Raw genomic sequence first — 20,876 nt, 5'->3', positions numbered from 1 at the left:
TTCACTTATTTAAGTAATGTTGATGTTACTTCACTTAGAATTCTGCCAAATTGATTTGATTTACCAGATTTAACTGATTCCTGTCGCTCTGTTTCATTAGCATCCTTCCCAATCCAGACAAAAACCTGCAAACAGAGGAAAAAAATGATACAGCTGCCATGTTGTTGTAAGGATAAGTAAGCAGGTAAAGTACAAGATAGTTCATTCCACTAGGAGAAAGACTATACACTATGAAAAGACTGCAGAGATACACAGCTCTCACAAACCACAATTGATGATTTTTTTTTTATTTCCTTGCAAGACACTGTAGTTCTATCCTCGGAAATCTCATCACTCTCTTCACACTGGATGGCCAGATCTTTATGCACTCTGATGAAAGGCACTCTAATTACCTTTTCCATGAATATCTTTTATGATTCTCCAGGGAAATTGCTCTTTAGGTGCAGGTAAAAACACTGAACGGGAACTGTTTCTGGTTAGAGCTCCGCATGCGTATCAACGCTTGTGCCCTGTGATCGGTGCTACCCAGGTAACTGATAGATGATCCACTGAGTAACCCAACAACCAGAGCCTCGAGCTGCAATCCCCACATATTGTTTGTTTTTTTTTTTTTTTCTGGAAACCAGCTACATGTCCTGGACTTCTTTTCTTCTTACCTGAGTCAATATATCCCAACTACTCTCCATCCAGCTCTTCCATTCACCTTCCCCCAACACTCTTGGGATCTTGAATGTTCCTTCTCATTTCCAAAAACCTCAGCCTTTTTTTTCCTTAAGGGTTAGGCTGAAGAAGACAGCTAAAGCATGGGATCTCTGGCCTTCTTCCCCGTTCCCTCCAAGGGGAGAGGAAGAGTAGAAAGAATATCCTGTGAGAAACAGATGTGTCCTCTGTACCTACTGTAAGTTTGCCTGTCATCCAAAAAGCTCTCAACATTTTCAGTTTTCAGTGAACCTGGGCAAATGATGGAGATTGTTTCTGCCACTCTCCATCCAGTTCTTCTGAAGAAATCTGTGTCAGGGTCTAGTGTTTGTCTCCTTCTCTAGTAACACTTTTTGTAGGTGCTACTGCTACATGGATTTTGTGGCTTTTGATTATCTTTTATGCAATAACTTTCTTTTTTAAAATTAATCAGTTTTAGTGATAAAGTCAAGAACATTATTGAGAGCCTTTCAGAACACTGCTGGGGCTTACTCTCTTGCAGCCTCCATTGGTTTTAAAGGGGAGTGCCTGCTGTGGTCCCACATTATGCTTGGAAATTCAATCATGTATGTTCACACTAGCACATCCTATAGCTCAAAAAATACAGCTCTGGTTGGTATAATTTAAAGAAAACAAAACCTCTTCCATTTTCACAAATATGAATTTTCCTCCCATCTTATGATCTAAGTGGTTAAGAATAAACTATCCTTGTTACCACAAAAAGCAGTGGTCAAGTACACAGCTTACCTGCTCCCAAGCATCCAGCAACATGACATCATCTTCAGCCAAATCATCCTGAGTGAATTCTCCTGGGACCTCCTCAATCTAAAAAGGATATTATGTTTGGTTTTTTTTTTTGTTTGTTTGTTTTTTAATGATTTATCAAGATATTATGATTTTGTGCAGACCGAAGATATTTTTAAAGGATAAGTCCAGATGCTGGTGTGCAATGCTTTTTGCTCCTTAAAGGTCAAGCCCTAAACTGATTCAATTAATGTGTCAAGGGTGTTTCACTGAAAGGAAACAAATCACATAATTGCATGTCCTATAAAATCAGCTCTCAGTTTGTCAGAATTGATAGGATATCCTCAGGAGAGGCAGAGGATATTGTGACTATTGTTAAGTTGGAACTGAGATCTGCCAGAAGAAGGGGCCAGGGAAATTTCCACAGAGCACCTTGTACCAAGCAAACTAAATCAATCAGCTGGGATCAGCTGATATATTCATGCAGCTTACATTCGTTTATAAGCAAAGGCAACTGCTTTGGTTTGCAGTGGGTGAACTCAGTGATGAAATACACACCCAGGCAAGCTTTCCAGTCACTTGACAATGGGACATTACAGTTGATTAAGCCGTTGAGGATTAGTCCCCAAAGGAAAGGCAGACAGCTTGCTTCTTCAAAGGATGTGCAGGCAGATAGGAAAACAGTTTAATGTTACTTTGTATGAGAAGGAGAGATAATAATGTCACTAGTGGTCAGCCCTCTGCTTTTAAAGGACTGTCAAGGGTTTGGCTCTGCTTGGTCTTGTAGGAGTGCTAAAGAGCCAGTAAGCAGATGGTGCGAAAGACATTCCTTTTCCCCACCCTCTGTTATGGTGGCCAGAAGGTCAGAGTGATCTGACCTACCTCTTCTGGTGAGCTCTAACACTGGTGATTCTGTTACTAGAGAAACAGCACAGGAAAGAGGAGTTTTCACAGAATGTGGAGGGAATTTAAACAAAACCCAAACAAGTGTGTAGCTCCCAGCAGACTAGAGGCTTGCTGTATTTCACAGGAGTGTTTTAGAAGCTTGCTAGAAAAATACACTTTACTGCTCTCACAAGATTTTAAACTCCTTATTAAAGAATCCTATTTGTTTTATCCCTCTCCAAATGAATGGGCTGTGCCTTCAGGAGACTGCAGAGATGGTAGCCAACTATGTCCCCTACTTAAAAATCAGTGCATCCATGCCAAACTGTGACACAGCCTTGCCCTCCCAGAACACATTAAGTAATTAAGCCTGAATCACAGGCTTAATACCCAGTGCACACCTCTGGGTACTTCTGCTAAGGAAATAGGTCTTCCTACCTCCTTGAGCACAGGCCAATACCTTAGAGGCATAATTACGTGTATTAAATCTCTATGGAAAAATTCAGGCTGCTAGGGATTTTTGGCAAGGGATATTTCTTTTCCTCACCACCACTATCAAACACATAAGGGGCAAGGTACTGACCAGCACTTTCTCAGTGAAATGATAGCAGTCTGGCAATGATCTGCAAGAACATAATTGCTTTTGATTGGGCAAATGGCTTATCTTTTTCCATCTGCAAGGCTCTAGTCCCAGGCTGGAGAAGGCTCTGTGTGCAAACTTCTGCAGTATTAATTCTCCTGTCCATCCTTTGCATTTGGGTTGATTTAAAGCACTCAACCTCAACTCTATAGTTCTTGCTAAGCACAGCTAACTAAGCCAGATCCTCAAATTCATGTAATGTCTGCTGATTCCCAGGGCAAAATATACCAGAAAATATGTAATTAAACAGAGAGGAAAGTATCCCTCATATACTCACAATAAATCTGCCAGTCTTATTAGAACAACCATACAGGCGAGGGGGATGATCTTCAGCCTTTGTCAAGAGTTGTGATGAAGTCTGATATTTTTTTTTACCTCCAAGTGCTTTCCAGAATCCCTCTGAAACACACAATATATAATTTATTGAGGAGTGGATTTAACATTTGATGTTTTAGCTTGTTAGATACTGTCTCAAGAATCCCCCAAAAATATCTTCTTTTCTGTCTCAAAGATGGGTGCATTTTCTTGCAGCTCTTCCTACAGTTTGTCAAAACAACAATGAAGATATCTTTTGGAGACCTAGAAAGAGCAATGCACTAGGTCTTTCTCCCCTTGTAGGCACTCAGGGGGAAGAAAGTAGCACATTCCTTTGCAGCTCCTGCTACTGCTGTACAGACTTCCAGGGCATTGCACTGCTTGTGCATCAGCCAAGTCTGGATAGATGTCCATGGTAAAATGTCAGGTTGGATTTTCAAAGGGAGAGGGTGACCATATACTTCTGCCAACAAAATACATGATCACAAAAACCATGTAGGCTGTATTTCCATGCAATGCTGTGTATTCTCAGCTGCCTATTAGCAACCACGTGGCCTCATACTAACCTGGTTCCTGGCCTTCATTAATCTTAGCAGTCTGGCATTTAAGAACACTGGCAATGTACTGAGCTCCTTGTTCCTCTTCTTTGTTTGCTCCTTTTCCTACCCAGGTGTAGCCAGAGTTGTTTGGCAGTTTCAGAACAAAGACATCATTAGAGTTCAGTGACATTGCGTCAACATCAACCTAGATCAAAAAAGAAATTGTTTTATTCTTCATATTTTCAAGTAATGTGATCACTATTTTGCATGCTTATATAAAATGTGTAGATAGATATTAATCAGCTATGCTTTTTTTTCCTTCAAATTTTCCCTAGATTTATACTGATATAAATTAGAGAAGAACTTAACTAGAGACAGGGAACTGAGCCGAAGGGCAAAACTTAGGACTCTTTGGTGGTAGGAAAGACTATCTCATAAAGTAGGAAAGACTGTCTCATAAGGGTTGCTGATTCCTTGACTATTCTTTGTCAGCTGACTTCACTACATGTGTTCTTATTATTTCCTCAGAAAGATGTAGATTGGTGGCAGCCAGATACAGCATATTCTCTTTACTAGATGGGTTGATCACATAGAGCAGTGGATTTGATTTGGAGTTCTGCGCTCCTACCAGCTGTGACTACCAAACAAGATTACTTGGAAAGGCTCATGGCATCTATACCATCTTCCATGGGGAGTAGTTGGTTTACTGAGGAGGTGACCTTACCTCTGCAATCCTAGTAATAGCTGCCAGGTTCCTGCGGATTTGGAAGAGTCGTGTGGGTGTAGAGGGTTTCTGACCTTCCTTCTTGGATGTCCCATCCTTGTAGACAATAAGTGGTTTGTTTTTGAACAAGCTCAGTAAATGTGCAGGCTCTTTGCCTTGGCTGACTCGGATCTGCACATACGTAAAGAAATGCAATAAAAGGAACAGAAGGACACAGGTAGTTATTTTTGGTCTTTGTTGACTAGCAGAGGGGATGTTAGCCAATAATGCCAAGTATGTTAGCACAAATGAGAAGTGGCAAGCTGAGAAGATCTAAAAATATAGTTCCAGACACATTAAAGTTAGAGCATTTGTGAGAATTTTTTGTCAATCATGCTGACACAAAGACAAGATTCAAACTTCTAACATAATGTTTAGCTGATTAAAATGGCTGCTATCTACTGTAAGAAAAAAAAATTACTCTTTTTCAAAAGAACTGTCATGTCACAGAGTTTTATAGAGTGACTTAATTCTCCTGAAAACCTTGCAAGTTTAGCAGAATTTAAGCAGAATATAATGGTTACTTATCTTGTTCCATTATTTCTATGTGTATTTTATTTGCAAGAGGAGGAAAAAGATGAGCGTAAATCTGTCTTGCAGAGGATAACATGGAAGACAAAAATGAACTTCCATTACAGATGCAAAAGATGTATTCCAATCCCCCCAAAAAACCGTTGAGCTATGAAGAGTGACTATTTTTAGGTTAATGTATGACAACAATTATTTGTATACAACGGTGTCTTCTTCCTTTAGAACAGCACCACCCGCCAAGGTGTGGGGGTTGCGGGTCCCTGCCTTTCACTCCTGGAAATAAAGCGGGGGGACGGGGGCGGGGTGAGGGCCGGAGTCTGCTGGCAGCCCGCGGAGGCGGAGGGGGGTGAGGTGGCGAGCCCGGGCCCTGCGCCCTGCCCGCGGCGGCGGGGGCAGAGCGGGGGTCCCGTTGCTTCTGCTTGTCTCACCGGGGGACAGAGAGGTACAGTTGCCTGGTAAGGGTACCCTAGGGCCCGTATCGTTGTAGGTGCCAAACTGCGGCAGGATTTTACAAACGGCAATTCCCCCCGCCCACCCGCCCACCTAACAGAAAAACAACATCCACAAAAAAATGCCGAGGGAAACCTATTCCTGCAAAACGAACACGGGAACGGCTTTTTTTTTTTTAATCGTAATTTGTACTGCAGTGCCATCTAGCGATCAGAAAATAGTACGGTTAGACCTTTCAAATCATGCTAACAGAGGTGTTAAGCACATATAGTGTAGGTAGCCATGTACATAGAGTCATAGGATGGTTTGGGTTGGAAGGAACCCCTAAAGGTCATCTAGTCCAACCCCCCTGCAAGGAGCAGGGACATCTCCAACCAGATCAGGTTGCTCAGAGCCCCGTCTAACCTGGCCTTGAACATTTCCAGGGATGGGGCATTCACCACCTCTCTGGGCAACCTGTGCCAGGGTTCCACCACCCTCATTGTAAAAAATGTTTTTCCTTATGTCTAATCTGAATCTACCTCCTTCTATTTTAAAACCATTACCCCTCGTACTGTCACAACAGGCCCCATTAAATAATTTCTCCCTGTCTTTCCTGTAGGCCCCCTTTAGGTACTGGGAGATCGCTATACAGTCTCCCTGGAGCCTCCTCTTCTCCAGGCTGAACAGCCCCAACTCTCTCAGCCTCTCTTCATTAAAAGAGGTGCTCCAGCCCTCTGATCATCTTCATGGCCCTGCTCTGGACTACCTTCAACAGGTCCACGCCCTTCTTATGCATACATGGATATGAATGCATGTGTATATGTGTATACATGCATATATATGTGTATATACGCACACACACATATACACACATACATATGTTCCTAAATTGCAGGCTAACAGTGCTTTAGGTATCATGGCTGTTGCAGTGAGATGGATCTCCTTCAGCTTTACTGAAAAGGCTTTTTAAGCACGTTATCATTGCGGCTGTTAGTAGTAGTATTATTATTACTTTAGTATTAGTATTGGCCTTAGGTATGAGGTAGGACCACATTCTGCTGAACTCTGTCCAAATAGAGAACATGCTTTGGGAATATTTCAAGGAATAATTACCTAGAAGTGTTCTAATCCTTCATTAATATAATTTCAATCATAAATCATAACTGATTAATAGCTAAAAGTATCATCTGCCATCTAAATTAACTGTACCTTGGTGGGTGGGGGAAGCTCTTTATTTTGGTAATTAAGAAGTGGGAAACACAGAATTATCTCCTGCTGCCTCGAAAATCTCTGCCTATCCCTGGTCATCTTCCAGCTCTAGCCTTTCTGTGAAAAAAGAAGACCTCTCACCTCTCCACCTGCCCGCCATTCCTCACTAGTGATGAAGGAAGAGCACACACCCTAGGCATGCTAGGACTAGCTTATCTCCTCACACCTTTTAGCTGCCTGTGTCCTGCGCCTTGCCTTGCACACCCTGTTTCTGCAAGTGAGGATATGTCTCCTACTTTCCCAGAGCTGCAAGCACTAGGGGATGGAAAACTGAAGTTCTGTTCCTCACTATGGCAGGGACAAGCCAGACCCTACAGCACGGTTCCTGCAGGCTCTCCCCTTCTGGCTGGCATGTGGCTTTTATGTCTCCCAGTTCTGGCCCTCTGAAAGTCAGGCATTTTGTCTGGGCTAAACATCACAGCTTCCTACAAAATCAAAAGGAGACAAAGGAGCTCACACAGGGCCATAGCCCTGTCAGACACTGCTTTCAGAGTGAGTTGCTCTGGGAGGATCTTATCCTCTGGTCTCCACTGACCATGGAGAGACTCTGTAAGGCTTAGGCAGGACTAAAACCTAATTTTTAGATGGTGAAAGTCAAAGGAAGGAAAAGGCAGTCTTAGGTTGTGTTATATCTGTGTTCTTTTGGACATCTATATTCAGAAAGGATGATTCAAATGGGAAATCTCCAGTGACTTTAAAAGGAGCCCATGGTGCTTGGCTTGATACAGACCATGAGCAGTTGATATTCCCAGTCTTCAAACACTACCTCCTCCTTTCAGTTCTTATTGGCATTTTCATATATTGCACGCTGTGTTAAATTTTATCCAGAAGACACTAACCTGCACGGCCTGACCATTCAATAACTGATCCAGCTGAACAGTCAGAAATGCAGACGCAGTCAGCTCATCTCTTGTAGCATGGGCCCCTTGCCTGAGCAAGACAAGGAAAAAGACAATGGTTAAGTTCAGTTTGAAAATGATCCAGAGCTCATACTGCATGACAAAGGCCCAGTAAACAACCTTGCATTTACATGTGGTTCTACTCAGCAGGACATAATGTCAGCATAAAGTAATATCCACATGCTGGAGGTCTGTGCAAAGCCCACCAAACATACCATGTGTAGATGATCTGCCCTTTAGGGTAAGTGTAGAGGATAATGTAGCAGTCACCACCATAGAACTGTCCATATGTCTCAGGTCCCACAGGAACTCTGCCGCTGCTTTCCACACGCCAGATCTGGGGAAACAGAGAAACCACTGGAGAATCCTGAACTTCATGCAGAGACTCTTCAAGAAACAATTTACTGTGTCATCCCTTGAGTGACCTTTGTTTCTGTTCCCAAGTGTTATGGAATAAAACCAGGAAGGATTCTTCTTGAGGTGGATAGATACACCCTGCACCCACTGAATGAATGAATGATGACCATCAACAAGCCATTGCAGTCCACTTTTCTTTGTCTTAATGCCACATGATCACCTCATAATGCTCTGTTGAGCTTACTTTCTTAACATCTTAAGATGATAATATGACATGAATGGCACAACATTATGATTCATCACTGAACCATCAAATCATTTGGGAGAGGCACACTGCAGTCAGGTAACACAGGCAGATTTCTTCATATTTGATTCACTACAGCCTAGTTCAGCTAACAGCTGCTCTCCAAAAACATACTGCTAAAATTATATAGAAAAAAAAAAGCTTCAGATCTAAGCTGCTTTGGCTCAAGCCTATGGACCATCCCAAGTATGAGGTTAGAAACCCAGAAAATATACCATTGAGACTGTAGGTATTTATCCCTCCTTTTTCTTCCAGAATCTCAACGTGCAGACCTGTATTGAACAAACTATGTTGGTGCAATGCCAAACCAGCCCTGTGTAGTGCAAGGATATTCCTCCAGTGGGATACGGATAGATCTAGAAAGACTGCACAGTCAGTCATCTTTTCATCTCCAAATCCAGGCTACCTGTGAGACACACTAGGGACAAAGAAGGTTCCTCTAGAAAGCAGATTGGATATATACATACAGATATGGAATGAATGTCTAACTCCAAGGGCAAGTTTTTGCATTCCAGATTTCAAGCTGATGTGAGCTAAAAGTTTTTCTTTAGGCTAAGGTTCATCTTTAAAGTATATCTTTAAAAGGTATTGTGTAGAAGGAGAAATGTTTCTGCTGTTTGATTTCTGGGGATAACTGGTAGAATCATCTTTCATAAGCACTAAAAACCCATGACCCAGCATACAGCTGACAAAGAGATTCACTTTCTACTTCAAAGTACCTTGTCTGATGCTAGAAGTAACACTGCCACTAATGTAGTGTTACTCTACACAACAGTTTAAATAGCAAAACATAGAGTAGCAGCTTATCCCATTACATACATTACATAGGTGGGATACAATTTAATACAACATAAAAATTACCTCTACTTTCCCTGAACCATCATCCACCATGTTATGCTGGGCAGCCATTTGTGGAGACTCGTGTAACTTGGTAGCATCAAATTCAATCTGCTCAATTTTAGCCACTCTCTCTGTGACATATACTTTGCCAAAGCCATCACTTTGATCTTTATCCTTCCAGTCTTTGAAAAATTGTTTGAAAATTGGTGTTTCACCCCCTTCAGGAAGGACTTGAATCTGAAATGAAACAAGACACATGAAATGGAAGGAAAACAGAACTGACACAGTTACTTGAACAGAAACTTTTTGGAATTATCTGTTAGTGAAACATTGCCCTTATTGTCTTATAAGTACTTAATTTTTTTTTTTTTTTTTCTGATTTGAAGCCAAAGCCTTTAGCAGAACTCATGCTCTCCTGGTATCATCTAATAAATAGATCACACCTGTGTGTTGGCAGGATAATTCATCTGCTGTATGAATTGCTCAGCATTCTTCATGGCAGCCTTTCTCTCTTGTGGGTTAGCATCTTTGCCTGGTTAAAACAGAAAGATAACAATACATAGGAAAGGGGAATGAGTTCACAGATCCTGCAAAAACCTTGAGCCAGGTTCTCTTTGACATTGCTCTTGCCTCAGTCTTGAACAAACAAACAATGGGCATAGTGTGAGCAATAAGATTCACACAAAGTTGAATGGCCTAAATAGTACCCTTGGTGATTCTGAAAATAGTTAAAATAGTTTTTTTTTTTAAAGGGGGCATTGTTTTTTGCTTAGTGTGTGTGTGTTCCTATCAAAAAAATGCTGTTCATACTATCAGCTTGGTTCAAGGTACAAGAACACCCTGGTTCTTTTCTCTGAATCTTTGCTTGCTAGGCTGCAATATAGTAAATAAAGCTGCTGCCCAGAACTGCCGTCACTTCTTCAGGCAGTGAAGAAGTGTGAGGAACTCACACCGTCTGAGTAAAAGAAACTCCCCTTTCGTCTGGCTGGGCTGTGCAATTTACTACCACCCTTCCCCATCCATTGCTCCTTGTTCAGCCTTACTCAGCGTTAGACATCTCTGACAGTCTCTGTGGGATGGCACTGTGTGTCAGCGCTGTGTCCCAGCTGGCTGTCAGTGACTATACTCCAGAGGCCTCTTAGTGTAATAAGATACTCGGATCAGCTATTCATTGTATTCCATTTTGAGTGAGACTATTAGCAAAGTAATTCGCGCTCCTGGACTTAGCGGTCTGAAGATTTCCAGCAGAGATGATAACTGCAGCCTCCCAGTGCAATGGTGAGACTCACAGACTAATGGGATTTTTCCACACGTTATTGTTACCAACAGTAGCAAAGTGAGCACAGAGGAGCACGCAGGACCACATTCAAAGGGCCTAAATTGTGTTTTATTAGTTTTATCCCTGATCCTATTGGCTTGATTCTTCTAGGAGCTGTCAGGTGGAGAGTGAAAACCAGGAATCAGGGGGTCAGGTAGACCTTAGGCCATCTGAGCACATTGCTCCCCAAGTGCTCTCTTTGAAAGGATGCTTCCCTAACTGCAAATGAAGTTTTCGACTAAAATGCTTACAATACTTCCTGGACTGACTTCAGCAGTTTGACAACTGCATCGATTAATTATTTGCTATTGCTCATGGTAAATAAAATGCAAATGCCACAGAATTATTAATACACTGCCTCAGACAAAAAAAAAAAAAGAGGAAAAACTCAGCACTGGATGCAATAGCAGCTCCACAACACTCCAGCTACAAGGTGTCCAGACCAAATTCCCCAGTAGTATTCTTCTCCCGGGAAATGTTCAGACAAAGCAATTGCAGCAAAGCAATTGATGATACCACAGAGAAATATTCACAAAAAGAGAAGCAGCATCAAAGTATTTGTAAGCTTATGCATTTAGTTGATGCCTGGAACACTCATCTTTCAATGTCATACCTCTGTGGAGCAACTTATGGAAATATAATATCTAGTCATTATCAAACCTTCAGTGTCCAGATTTTGTCCCAGAAGATATGGATTTGATGACAATATGCAGAACTTGTAGAATTCTTTATGCTTGCTTTGTAATTGCCACTTAGATAAGCATTTAAGCACCAAATCTTACAAATACCTCAAAAATAGCCAGGATCCTTAGAAAAGACTGAGTCTTCAGGCCCTTACCCAAGTGAGCAATCCTTGTCCACTGACCACACCAAGGCAGAACTGTGTGCAGCCAGCATGAAATTCTTGCTAGTGTCCGGAGGGTGTTGTGTCCTCTCCTTAGATACATCTGTGTAGCTTCTGCATTTGCAACAGAAGTGATCTCTTACCTTTCCACACAAAGATCTTCCTTGCAGCACCATTGTCCAAAATGAAGCACTCCTCGGACACAAGCATGGCCATGGAGAAGGGATTTTCCTCTGCTACCACGGACACCTTCATTGATCCACTGGCATCTGACACCTAAGAAATCATTTCAAATTTTGATCAACTCCGGTTTTTATAACCAAATTAATTTATGATCCCAAAATTACTATAAAAATCAGTCACCATTCCTATATAAATGGCTGTATGAAATTTGTGTGCTGCTGCAAACTAAGGTAGGCTAATGATTTTTTGTTGTTCTTGTTTCAGTTCATTTTACATCCAATAGAGGGAGACGTAGCGTTAATTTTAGTGAGTTTGTTGACGCCCTGTCTCACAACTTCTTAGAATAAATCAATTTCTGTTCCGCTTTCAAGCCAACTGCTCATTCAGTGAACACCTCACAGTTTAAAATCAATATTTTATTCAGCCCCTCCTGTATGCTCAGCTGAACTGGTGGAGTCCCGAGGTGTCATCTTCTGCTACCAAGCAACCTGCACTGAAGCCAAAAGTACATGTACATGCTGAACAAGAGGATTTGAAATTATAATAAAATAGTCCTACACTGATATTAACAAGTGAAATACCTACATTTATAACCTACAGGTTTTTAATTGGAAACTGGAATATAAGACCTGGTGCAGAAGAATCCACTTTGTAACCTCCACTACCACTGTAAGTTCATGTAGACCTTTAAAACCTTTTCAAACTCACTCCTGAGTGGATGAAAAGACCAGTTATTACTACTGAAAAGAAGTTATTATTATTGTAATAACTTTTCCAGTATTCTTTATTTCCTTTCATAATTGAAGATTGATTTTAAATACGCCATTATATCTTATATTGTATATTATGGAAGCACAAGATGGAAATTACCACTGCACACAACAAATAAAAATCAACTATTATACTTCCTGTGAGGGCTCACTGTAGACCTGTCTCCTGCCTTTGACATTCCCTGTTATATTGCACGTTTAAATTTAGCTAACAGAGCTCTGTGACAAATTTTTTTTTGTCAAGAATGGAATGATTAATGGGAACTGAACACAGCACGTAGACAACAAGCACTAAAAATGGCCTTGTAACAACGATCACCTCATACAGGCTTCTTGTAAACCCCAGCCACACATATGGGTAGGGCAGGGAGAGAGGTGGCTCCATCCTGTCGTGGTCTGTGGGTGCAGGAGCTGCGGAGGGAGTGACTCACCCTCTCTCAGGCTTCACAGCACCTTTGAAGCTACTGTAGATGGCACCTAGAAGGTGACACTCATGGGGATCCAGCAGCTCTTAGTGCTATCAGAGTGTTGCCACTTGTTGATCAAACCCTGCTTCTTAAGTGACTATGGGGAAGGGAAGAAAGTACATTGTATGCCAGTGAAAGATTCTTTTCTGTCACACAAGGCAACCTCTCTGCATCGGCCAGAATACAAAGTGCTGAAGAGAAAGGTCCAGATGTCAATTCTAATGAGAGCTTGTAAAAAAAAAAAAAAGCTCTTCTTGCAGTCTTCAGGAGAAAATAATATTTTTTTACTGAGATGGAAGGAAGTCTTTTCTAGATTTCATTACACACATCCCCCTTTTCCAAATACTTTCTCACTTCTTTTCTCAAGTGGGAGAATGTGAAAGAAAGGGGATCTGTGAAAAAAAAAAAAAAAGAGAGAGACACAATACAGGTCTGGAAATAGTTTGGTTTTTTACAGAAAAAGAAAAAGAAATAGTTGTGTAGCCTTGTATATAGGTAAGATACTGTATTTTTAGTTCAAAGAATAAACTCCATGCCTCTTCTAGAAAGAGCAGTTTGCCTAGTGTGATGTGAGGAAAAATTGTAAATTAACTGAATGTAATTATAAAACTCCTACTGATTCAAATGGAGTAAGTATTTAATCCATTTTGTTTATAGGTAATTTTTCTGGCAGTGGTACTGTCCTACTCAGTGTTCAGCCATTGCAGGTAAGGAAGGAGGAAAACAGCATTGCAAAATAAATGAATTTTGCATTCAAATTCCTTTGGATTTATATATAAAATATAACATAACTGTCCATATCTCAAATTCTGCTAAGAATAACTGAATCGTATATGACTACTAAACCTCTCACTGTTATAATCAAGAAGATAGGAAATATAGTTTGATTTGAGACCAGATAATTCTTCTTTGACCTGCACAGTTGTTCATATGCCATGCTTAACTTGTTTCCTGAGTAAACAGGACTGTAATCCATTTTCTTCCCTCAAATTACCTGGGCTGTCTTGACTGACATCCTTTGAGAAACTTGTCCACTGGTTGCAAATCACCGAACACAACTGCAGTTCTGTAACTGAGGCCAGAACCCCACATATGAGGGCACTAGGTGCTTGAATACTGTTGAGTGTACCTAACTCAAAAAAATAAATAAATTACTTACCATGTAGAGTTTAGCGCTTCTCCTGTTTGTAATATCGGCCCGCTCATCATCACCATCATCACACTCAGGAAGCGCGGGCTTGTTCCCTAAAACCTGTGCAAGAGAATAACAAATGCAATGCAAGGAGAGAGTAGGCTCTGTAGTGTAAGTACCTAAACACCGTAACATGTTGTCTCAGTAATTGACGAGTTAGGATCATCTTTACACATAATCCAATCTAAATCAAAACTCATGGGTGACTTGTTCAGAAATACATGGGTAAGTTTAAATAACTGTGTCAGATCTCCAGCAGCATTAGATCTACATGCTGTCTTTCCTGCAAGCCAACTCGCTGCTCATCTATAGACTAGGACAGGAAGTGGTATAGAGAAAAAAGCTTCAAAGGACACATACACACATACATACACAGAACAGAGGTTCATGTGATCCTGCTCTGTGTGTGTGTTTGTATGTTTGTCTTCCCGTTTCTAACTTCTAAACTGTCAGCAAGCAAGTCTTGCTTGACATTGCTCTTAAAATGTTTGAAAATACTAAAATTAAAGTAGACAGTGAAATATATGAGTTGAAAATATCTTTAAAAATATTTCAATTGTCAATACAAAATAACCAATTATGAGTTAAAAAAATCTAAAAAAAATCCAGATTCTTAATCCTGTTTTAAGGGGGAAAAATTAGCTAACTTCTTGAAAAAAATTTATGAGGTGAGAAAAACATTTTCTTGCTCCATCACCAGTACGTCAATTTTAACACTGTGGTAGTTTTACATCATGGTAGTTTTACACCATGGGTAATCTTATAATAACTGTCACTACAAGAAATTTACAGGAGTTCATCAAGAACACATGATGATCAGGTAGTCATTATTAGATCCTAGTTACTCATTCTTAATGATCTTTTGTTAATGATTCATATATGACCAGATGCCAATGTTACATACAGAGTATTATGGATTTCTATTAAATTATGTCCCAGAGTGAAGGTAGTAGTAATTGATATGTCTGAGTAACAAAATATTAACATCAAGTGCAAGGGCAGTGCCAGCCTCACTATTGACACAGTATTTGCGTATATCATGGAGTCACAAGCAAAACCACTGTAAATATTTGATAACATGGAAGCCTGACAAAGCATACAGCTGCAAAGAATTTGGAAAAAAAAACCAGTATAGCCTAAATATTTAATATAAATCTTCCATCTGTGGAGTTTCCTCACCTAGTAAAGCCAGTAAAATAGTAAAAAAAAACCAAACCAAAACAAAACAAAAGCCTTGTTAAGTGTGCTTGCTGCAGTTTAAGATAAAATATTTTGCTTGTGATTCATTGAAGACAAGAAAGTAATACCCTGAGTGTTTAAGAAAGATGTTACCAGTAGCTCTTCAGTAGCTATCAGTCAGCATTTCTTGAATTTATGCTACGTGGCTGCAGATTTACTAAGGTATAGGCCAAGCAGGGCTACATTTTCATAGCAGAGTCTCACCATGCTGTTGAATGGCTAAAAACAATGGGCGTGTGTGGCATATCGGCACGCAGTTTCTGAAAATGTTTCCCTTCCTAGGTTTTCACACCTACCAGCAGCCTACACACAAGCTGTAGAGCATCAGGAGTAATGTTGTCTGTGTAATGCAAGGCTCAGAAAATTGCCAAATAACAGGCATGCTTCCTTGCCTGAACAGACACTGAACAGGTTTGAGGGGTTTATTACATTTGACTTTCAGTAACAATTAGGAGAGTAAAAGAGTCCTGTTAATAAAACTTCCAGAAGTCCATACTCACTAGTTTTCTGCTAATTAGGTATTTCCAGAAAAAAAAAAAAAACACACACACAAAAAAATACACAACAGTTGTGATTCCTGATACAGTTAAAGTCAGCGTTTTCCCTTGCCGTGCACATAGAATACCTGTGGCACCACAGTTATTTTTCAGCTTTGTTGTAAGTCGCTTAAAATGATACAAAATAAACTGCTCTTAAAATTTTCTGCTTGCCCAGGGGTCTTTAAAAACTATGTGAGTGCCACTTTGAATATCTTTAAACAAGGCTAAACAGTGCCTGTTGGTGTTTGTGAAATCGTCTTGACAGAAGCAGCCTCTATGTGACAGAGCACACTCTAGGCACTCTGCTCTGGTAGCAATTAAACCAAACTGCCTCTATAATTTAAAAACTGGGCTTTGAAATTGGCTTTGGTACAGTTTAGAATGCTGGCCTGACCTGTTGGTGTCTTAAAATTGCATTTAGATATGGTTTTTTTTTCTGAACTAGATAGACAATTATTATCAGACTCCCTAAGTCTCATCTTAGGAAATCTCAGTTCATCAGTGCTGGCACAGCGACAGGGGTCAAAACCTCCTTTGCGCAGGTGCCGTTACAGGCAAAGTCATTCTGGTTGCGGGGAAATCCATTTGTAATTCACTAAACAGCAGCTTGCACAGTAGCTTCTCTGGCCGAAGCTAGCCTTGTTCTTAGGCATGGGCAAGAACATTACTCATTTTTGTAACGGAGGGTGCCCCCTTCTCCTGAATTTGAAGTCACAGTTGCTTATAGATCCTGGCATTCTGGTGGCCCTTGTTAAGAAGGGACAAGTGGTGCTTCTCCTGCCACCGGATCACTAATGGGTTTCTATAGCTGTGTATGTTGGTATCAAAACCAGAAGATGACACAAGATCAAAGTGACTTAAGGCAAGTGAAGACACCAGCCATGGTGTGAAGTAATGCAGCGTGCACTATATATACTCTACGTATGAAATGATACAGTATGAAATAGATATAGTTACTACACTTTTGTATTGCTAGGAACAACTTTAGTCAGTTCCAATATGCATTAATTTCAGTCAGTTTGTCCTACACACTGGACGATGAGACAGATTACAGAAGGAAAAATTCTGCGGTTGAATAGAAAGCAATTTATGCTGAAATGAATGTTAAGTTCTGTCCCAAAGAAATTCCTTCCCAGAGAAGCTGTCTTTCCTCCTTCTAAGGTAAACTCCTGTGCTACAGCTGAGTCCACACACATGCTGGGATTTTATAATAACTGATAATTTTATCAATAAGATGACAAAGCTTGTATCAAACAACAGCTAACTGCTATGCTGGAATTGGGTTCTATCGCTACATAAGCATATGGCTGGCTGAGCTGCAGCTTTCCAGGGCATGTCACCTTCATATAGATGATTCTCATGTGATGCATCAAAAAGAAAACAGATTATGCCAGCTGAGGCTATGGTCAAGGGTTCCCAAAGCTTTTCAGCAGGGTTTCCTGATAAAATGACTTAAGTCAACAGACAGCTTAAGGGACATTCAATCTTATGATCCTTGTCTACATATACTCTAAGTTTCACACAGATCTCATGCTCACTACAAACACAGGACCTCGCTTGTATAATTTTCCCTGTACAGACATCCAGGCTGCTCCACTGGGTCTTTAGGTCTTACAACCCAGTGTATCCTATGCTGGCTCTTCTAGGCTGCTCTGAGGTTTGGGACCCTGACTCACAAACCTGCCAAGAATTCAGACCCCTAGATCAACCCTACACATCTGAAAACAGCAATGCTCTCTCAGGGACAGAAAATAGACTAGCTGCATTTTTCCCTGGATGTTCAACCATATGGAGAACCCCAAACCATATCTCTCATAAATATACGGGTGCACACGCAAGTTTTGTAACCACTTTTTAAAATAATCATCATTGTTATTACTTACTGCAGTAGAAATAATCTAAAGAATAATTAGGGCCTCTGAAAGCATACCCATGCCCTAGCTTCCTCATTCTTTGGGCTTGGCATCTTTCATTGCAGCTGCTGATTTCCAAACTACAGACACTCTTCATATCGCTTCACCTTATCTGCCTTTGACAGATTAAGGTGTCAAAACCACCCTTCTTTCGCTCTCTGTTGCTCCACCACAGAATGATGTTTATCCTCTCCCCTCCATTGCTTACTGTGGGCAGTTTTATCAGAGTCCTGGAGAAAATAATTAACAACTCTGGGCTCAGCGAAAGTGCACAGAGGTGTAGTGCCGCTATCTGGTAGTGACCACCAGCGTGCACACGCTGACCTCAGGGGATATGTGAGGTTGTTTAACTGCTCCAGTCTTCATCTACTTCACAGCTATTTCAGAATAAAACATGCCCATAGCTGGCTACAGAAGAGCCTACCTTGCTTGACATGGCTACAGCCTAATGCCAGCTTAGGTCTCAACAAGAGCATCGGACTGCCAAGTTAACGTTTTATCGAAAGTATTAATTATCCCCACACTTTTAGGTCTTGTCTCTAGCAGGCATAACAAAAAGTCAATCTGCATTAAGTTTTACAGCTTTGTTTTTTTAAGTTCTGTTAAATGTTCGTGTCACCACATTTTGGTTAGTGCAAGAATGTAATGGTGGAAACCAAGATAACATCAGTTCCTCTACAACAGTGCCCAAGTTCATTCTTATGTTGTGGTGAACGCAATGTAGCTTATCCTGCCTGCAAAACCTTTTGTATCTCATATGCACAAGCTCTTCTCTGTAAACATCTGCACCCCCTCAGAGAAATGCAAAATACAGAGCCAAAGCCAAGTTAAATTACACTCCATTGCCCTTAAAAAAGAATCACAGACAAAAGTTTTCTGATCTTTAGGAATGTGACAAGGTAAATAATTTAAAATAAACCCATCAAAAGAAGAAATTTAGCAAACATTTTCTTCATAACTGGAGAAGCCAGCTCTGCATCATGAAATAGTTGATATTGATTTAATGGGAGCAAGAAGTTTAAAAAGTTCAGTGAGGCTGAAAATCCAACTAGGAAAACAATACTTGAAGAACATGTCAGGTGAAGGTTAATTAAGAGAGAAAACCAGTTCTGTACAGTTTACCTTGTGTACACTAGCACTGTGTTTGTTTCTTCTTACTATACACAGTTTGGGTTAGGCTTCTGGGTCTGAAACTGAACTATTTGCTGTGGCTATGATCCCAAGTGTCAGATCTCAAAAACACTCAAGTTCCCCTCTTCATATGCTAAGAGTAATAGAAAGAAAAGCAAGACATTTACATAGCTTAAAGCTGTCTTGTGAGCCTGGCATTTTATTACTTAATGCTTTTGGAAAACAATCAGGATTAGTAGCTCATCGTTTACTTTCTTCCATGCTCTGACAGAAGCAAGTATATCCTGCTCCTGCCAACTCAAGGTACACGTGTAGGCTGTGACAGGGAATAAATCCTCTGTGCAGGACAATAGGTCTGAACTACAAGCACAGTGTGAAGTCATTGGTAGATAAAGGCTTAAATTTTTATTAACGTTCAAAGCAGAGAAGAATGTTACAAGGAATGTCTCTATGAAATAAATATTGCCTTAAATATCTATTCCAGTAGCCAGTAAAATGAAAAAAATCCAGCAGAGAGAGGAAGGGATGAACAGGATGCAGGCTAGTAACTGCCTGGCTGACCCTGGGTACCAGTGCAGACATATCCACCCAGAGCACCATCAGGCAGAGGTGGCTTTAGGGCTTTGCTGCTAATGTAACCAGCCACAGCTTCATTTCTAATCATTTTGGATTACTGGTTCTCCTGCCAGAGCACAACCACTGCAGAGGGATATTCTGGTCCAGACAAAACCAACTTTTGACATCGGTCAGATTATGAACAGCTGGATATGCTTATTTCACTGGTTATTGTAACCTGGAACTCTGCCCATCAATCTGAGCAAACATTGATAGTCTTACAAAAAAATTGCACTCCCAACAGGAAAAAAAAAAAATCCTTTCACTAAAGTAGCTCCCAGCCAGCAAGATTTCTGCCTGAAATTGCTTCTCACTAGCAATGCCAGCAACAATAGATGTCACTACATGCTCACCTTGAGGAGAAGACCTCCCACCTGCCTGAACAGAGACTGAAAATACGATGGTTTTTTTTTTTTTTTTTGCTTTACCATGTAATGGTAAAGGCCTTTCTGATCTGTATGCATCTGGCTTGTTATAAAACAGCAAAACGCATCAGTTGCTCATGGCACTTTTGACGCATAAATTATGGCCTACATTTTTAGCCAGTTTCTGTTGTCTCAGGAATTTCAAATGCAAATCATAATTTTATTCATAGCTCTCTGCTTAACTTCCTAAAAATAGGGCATTAAGCTTTGGCAGGTTTTCATACAATATTTGCAATTTTGCATATGTGTCTGGGATAATTTGAATATAAAGTCTTTACTGGTATGATAACGATATTCTAACATCAATTTTCTGCTCAGTGAAACAGGCCATGCATAACATGGTCACAAAAAAAAGTATCTAGAGCACTCCTGTAAGTAGAAATCTGATGTTCTTCAATAATTTGCCTCTGAGGTAAAGCGAGTGACCTTCTGTCCTGCTGGGACTGCACAGCTGGCAGTATCTAAGCTGACTATTTACACTGAGATCCAGTGAGCATGAAATGAGTTGAGGAAACCCCCAGCCTATGTTATCTTCAAATGTCTGGCTTCTGGGATGCCTTCAAGATGAACAGTGATCACACACTAAAGAAACTGGGAGAGTGAATGGCAGTAACTATGCAAACACAGCGGGTTTTTTGTAACCATTGCTGCTGCTGAACATTGAGAACTGAGCTGTTCAGCAACCTGCCTACCTGCAGCATAATTAAAAATACAATAAGTAGTCACCCTACATCTTTTTTTGCATTTATACTAAACCTTTCCACTTGACTTTTTAAATCTTACTCCTTTGCTACATCCTCCTCTGATACCAGCAGAAGTAGCAGAAATGAGACCCAAATCCTGCAGAGACTTGCACATGTGCTTGAGATGCCTGTTTTTTCTGCTTTATTGGGACATGAAGTTAGGCACACACTGAAGTCTTTGTAGCTTTGCAGATCTCAGTTTGAAAGCTTTGTGGATAAACACACGTATGTGCTGCATGACAGTGCATGCTTAAGTGTTGGACAGTAATGGAAATGAATC

The 20,876-nt window shown here is 40.6% G+C and overlaps 1 protein-coding gene across 3 annotated transcripts in view; it reads right to left on the bottom strand.

Annotated features, from left to right (window-relative positions):
- The window catches only part of SCIN (scinderin), a 75,710-nt gene that overhangs the window by 2,587 nt on the left and 52,247 nt on the right, over nt 1-20,876 (bottom strand). For all 3 annotated transcript variants that reach the window (XM_086742416.1, XM_086742415.1, XM_086742414.1), the window contains exons 5-15: nt 13,959-14,051; nt 11,523-11,655; nt 9,661-9,749; nt 9,239-9,454; nt 7,932-8,053; nt 7,657-7,747; nt 4,547-4,717; nt 3,850-4,027; nt 3,246-3,367; nt 1,447-1,524; nt 65-125 (exon numbers count right to left, since the gene is read on the bottom strand). In XM_086742416.1, the coding sequence (XP_086598542.1) occupies nt 65-125; nt 1,447-1,524; nt 3,246-3,367; nt 3,850-4,027; nt 4,547-4,717; nt 7,657-7,747; nt 7,932-8,053; nt 9,239-9,454; nt 9,661-9,749; nt 11,523-11,655; nt 13,959-14,051 (1,354 nt within the window). The remainder of the gene's footprint in view (nt 1-64; nt 126-1,446; nt 1,525-3,245; nt 3,368-3,849; nt 4,028-4,546; nt 4,718-7,656; nt 7,748-7,931; nt 8,054-9,238; nt 9,455-9,660; nt 9,750-11,522; nt 11,656-13,958; nt 14,052-20,876) is intronic.

Source organism: Chlamydotis macqueenii, chromosome 2 (assembly GCF_036417535.1).
Source record: "Chlamydotis macqueenii isolate bChlMac1 chromosome 2, bChlMac1.mat, whole genome shotgun sequence".
NCBI classification, from domain to species: Eukaryota; Metazoa; Chordata; class Aves; order Otidiformes; family Otididae; genus Chlamydotis; species Chlamydotis macqueenii.
This window is presented reverse-complemented; position numbering and strand designations above follow the sequence as displayed.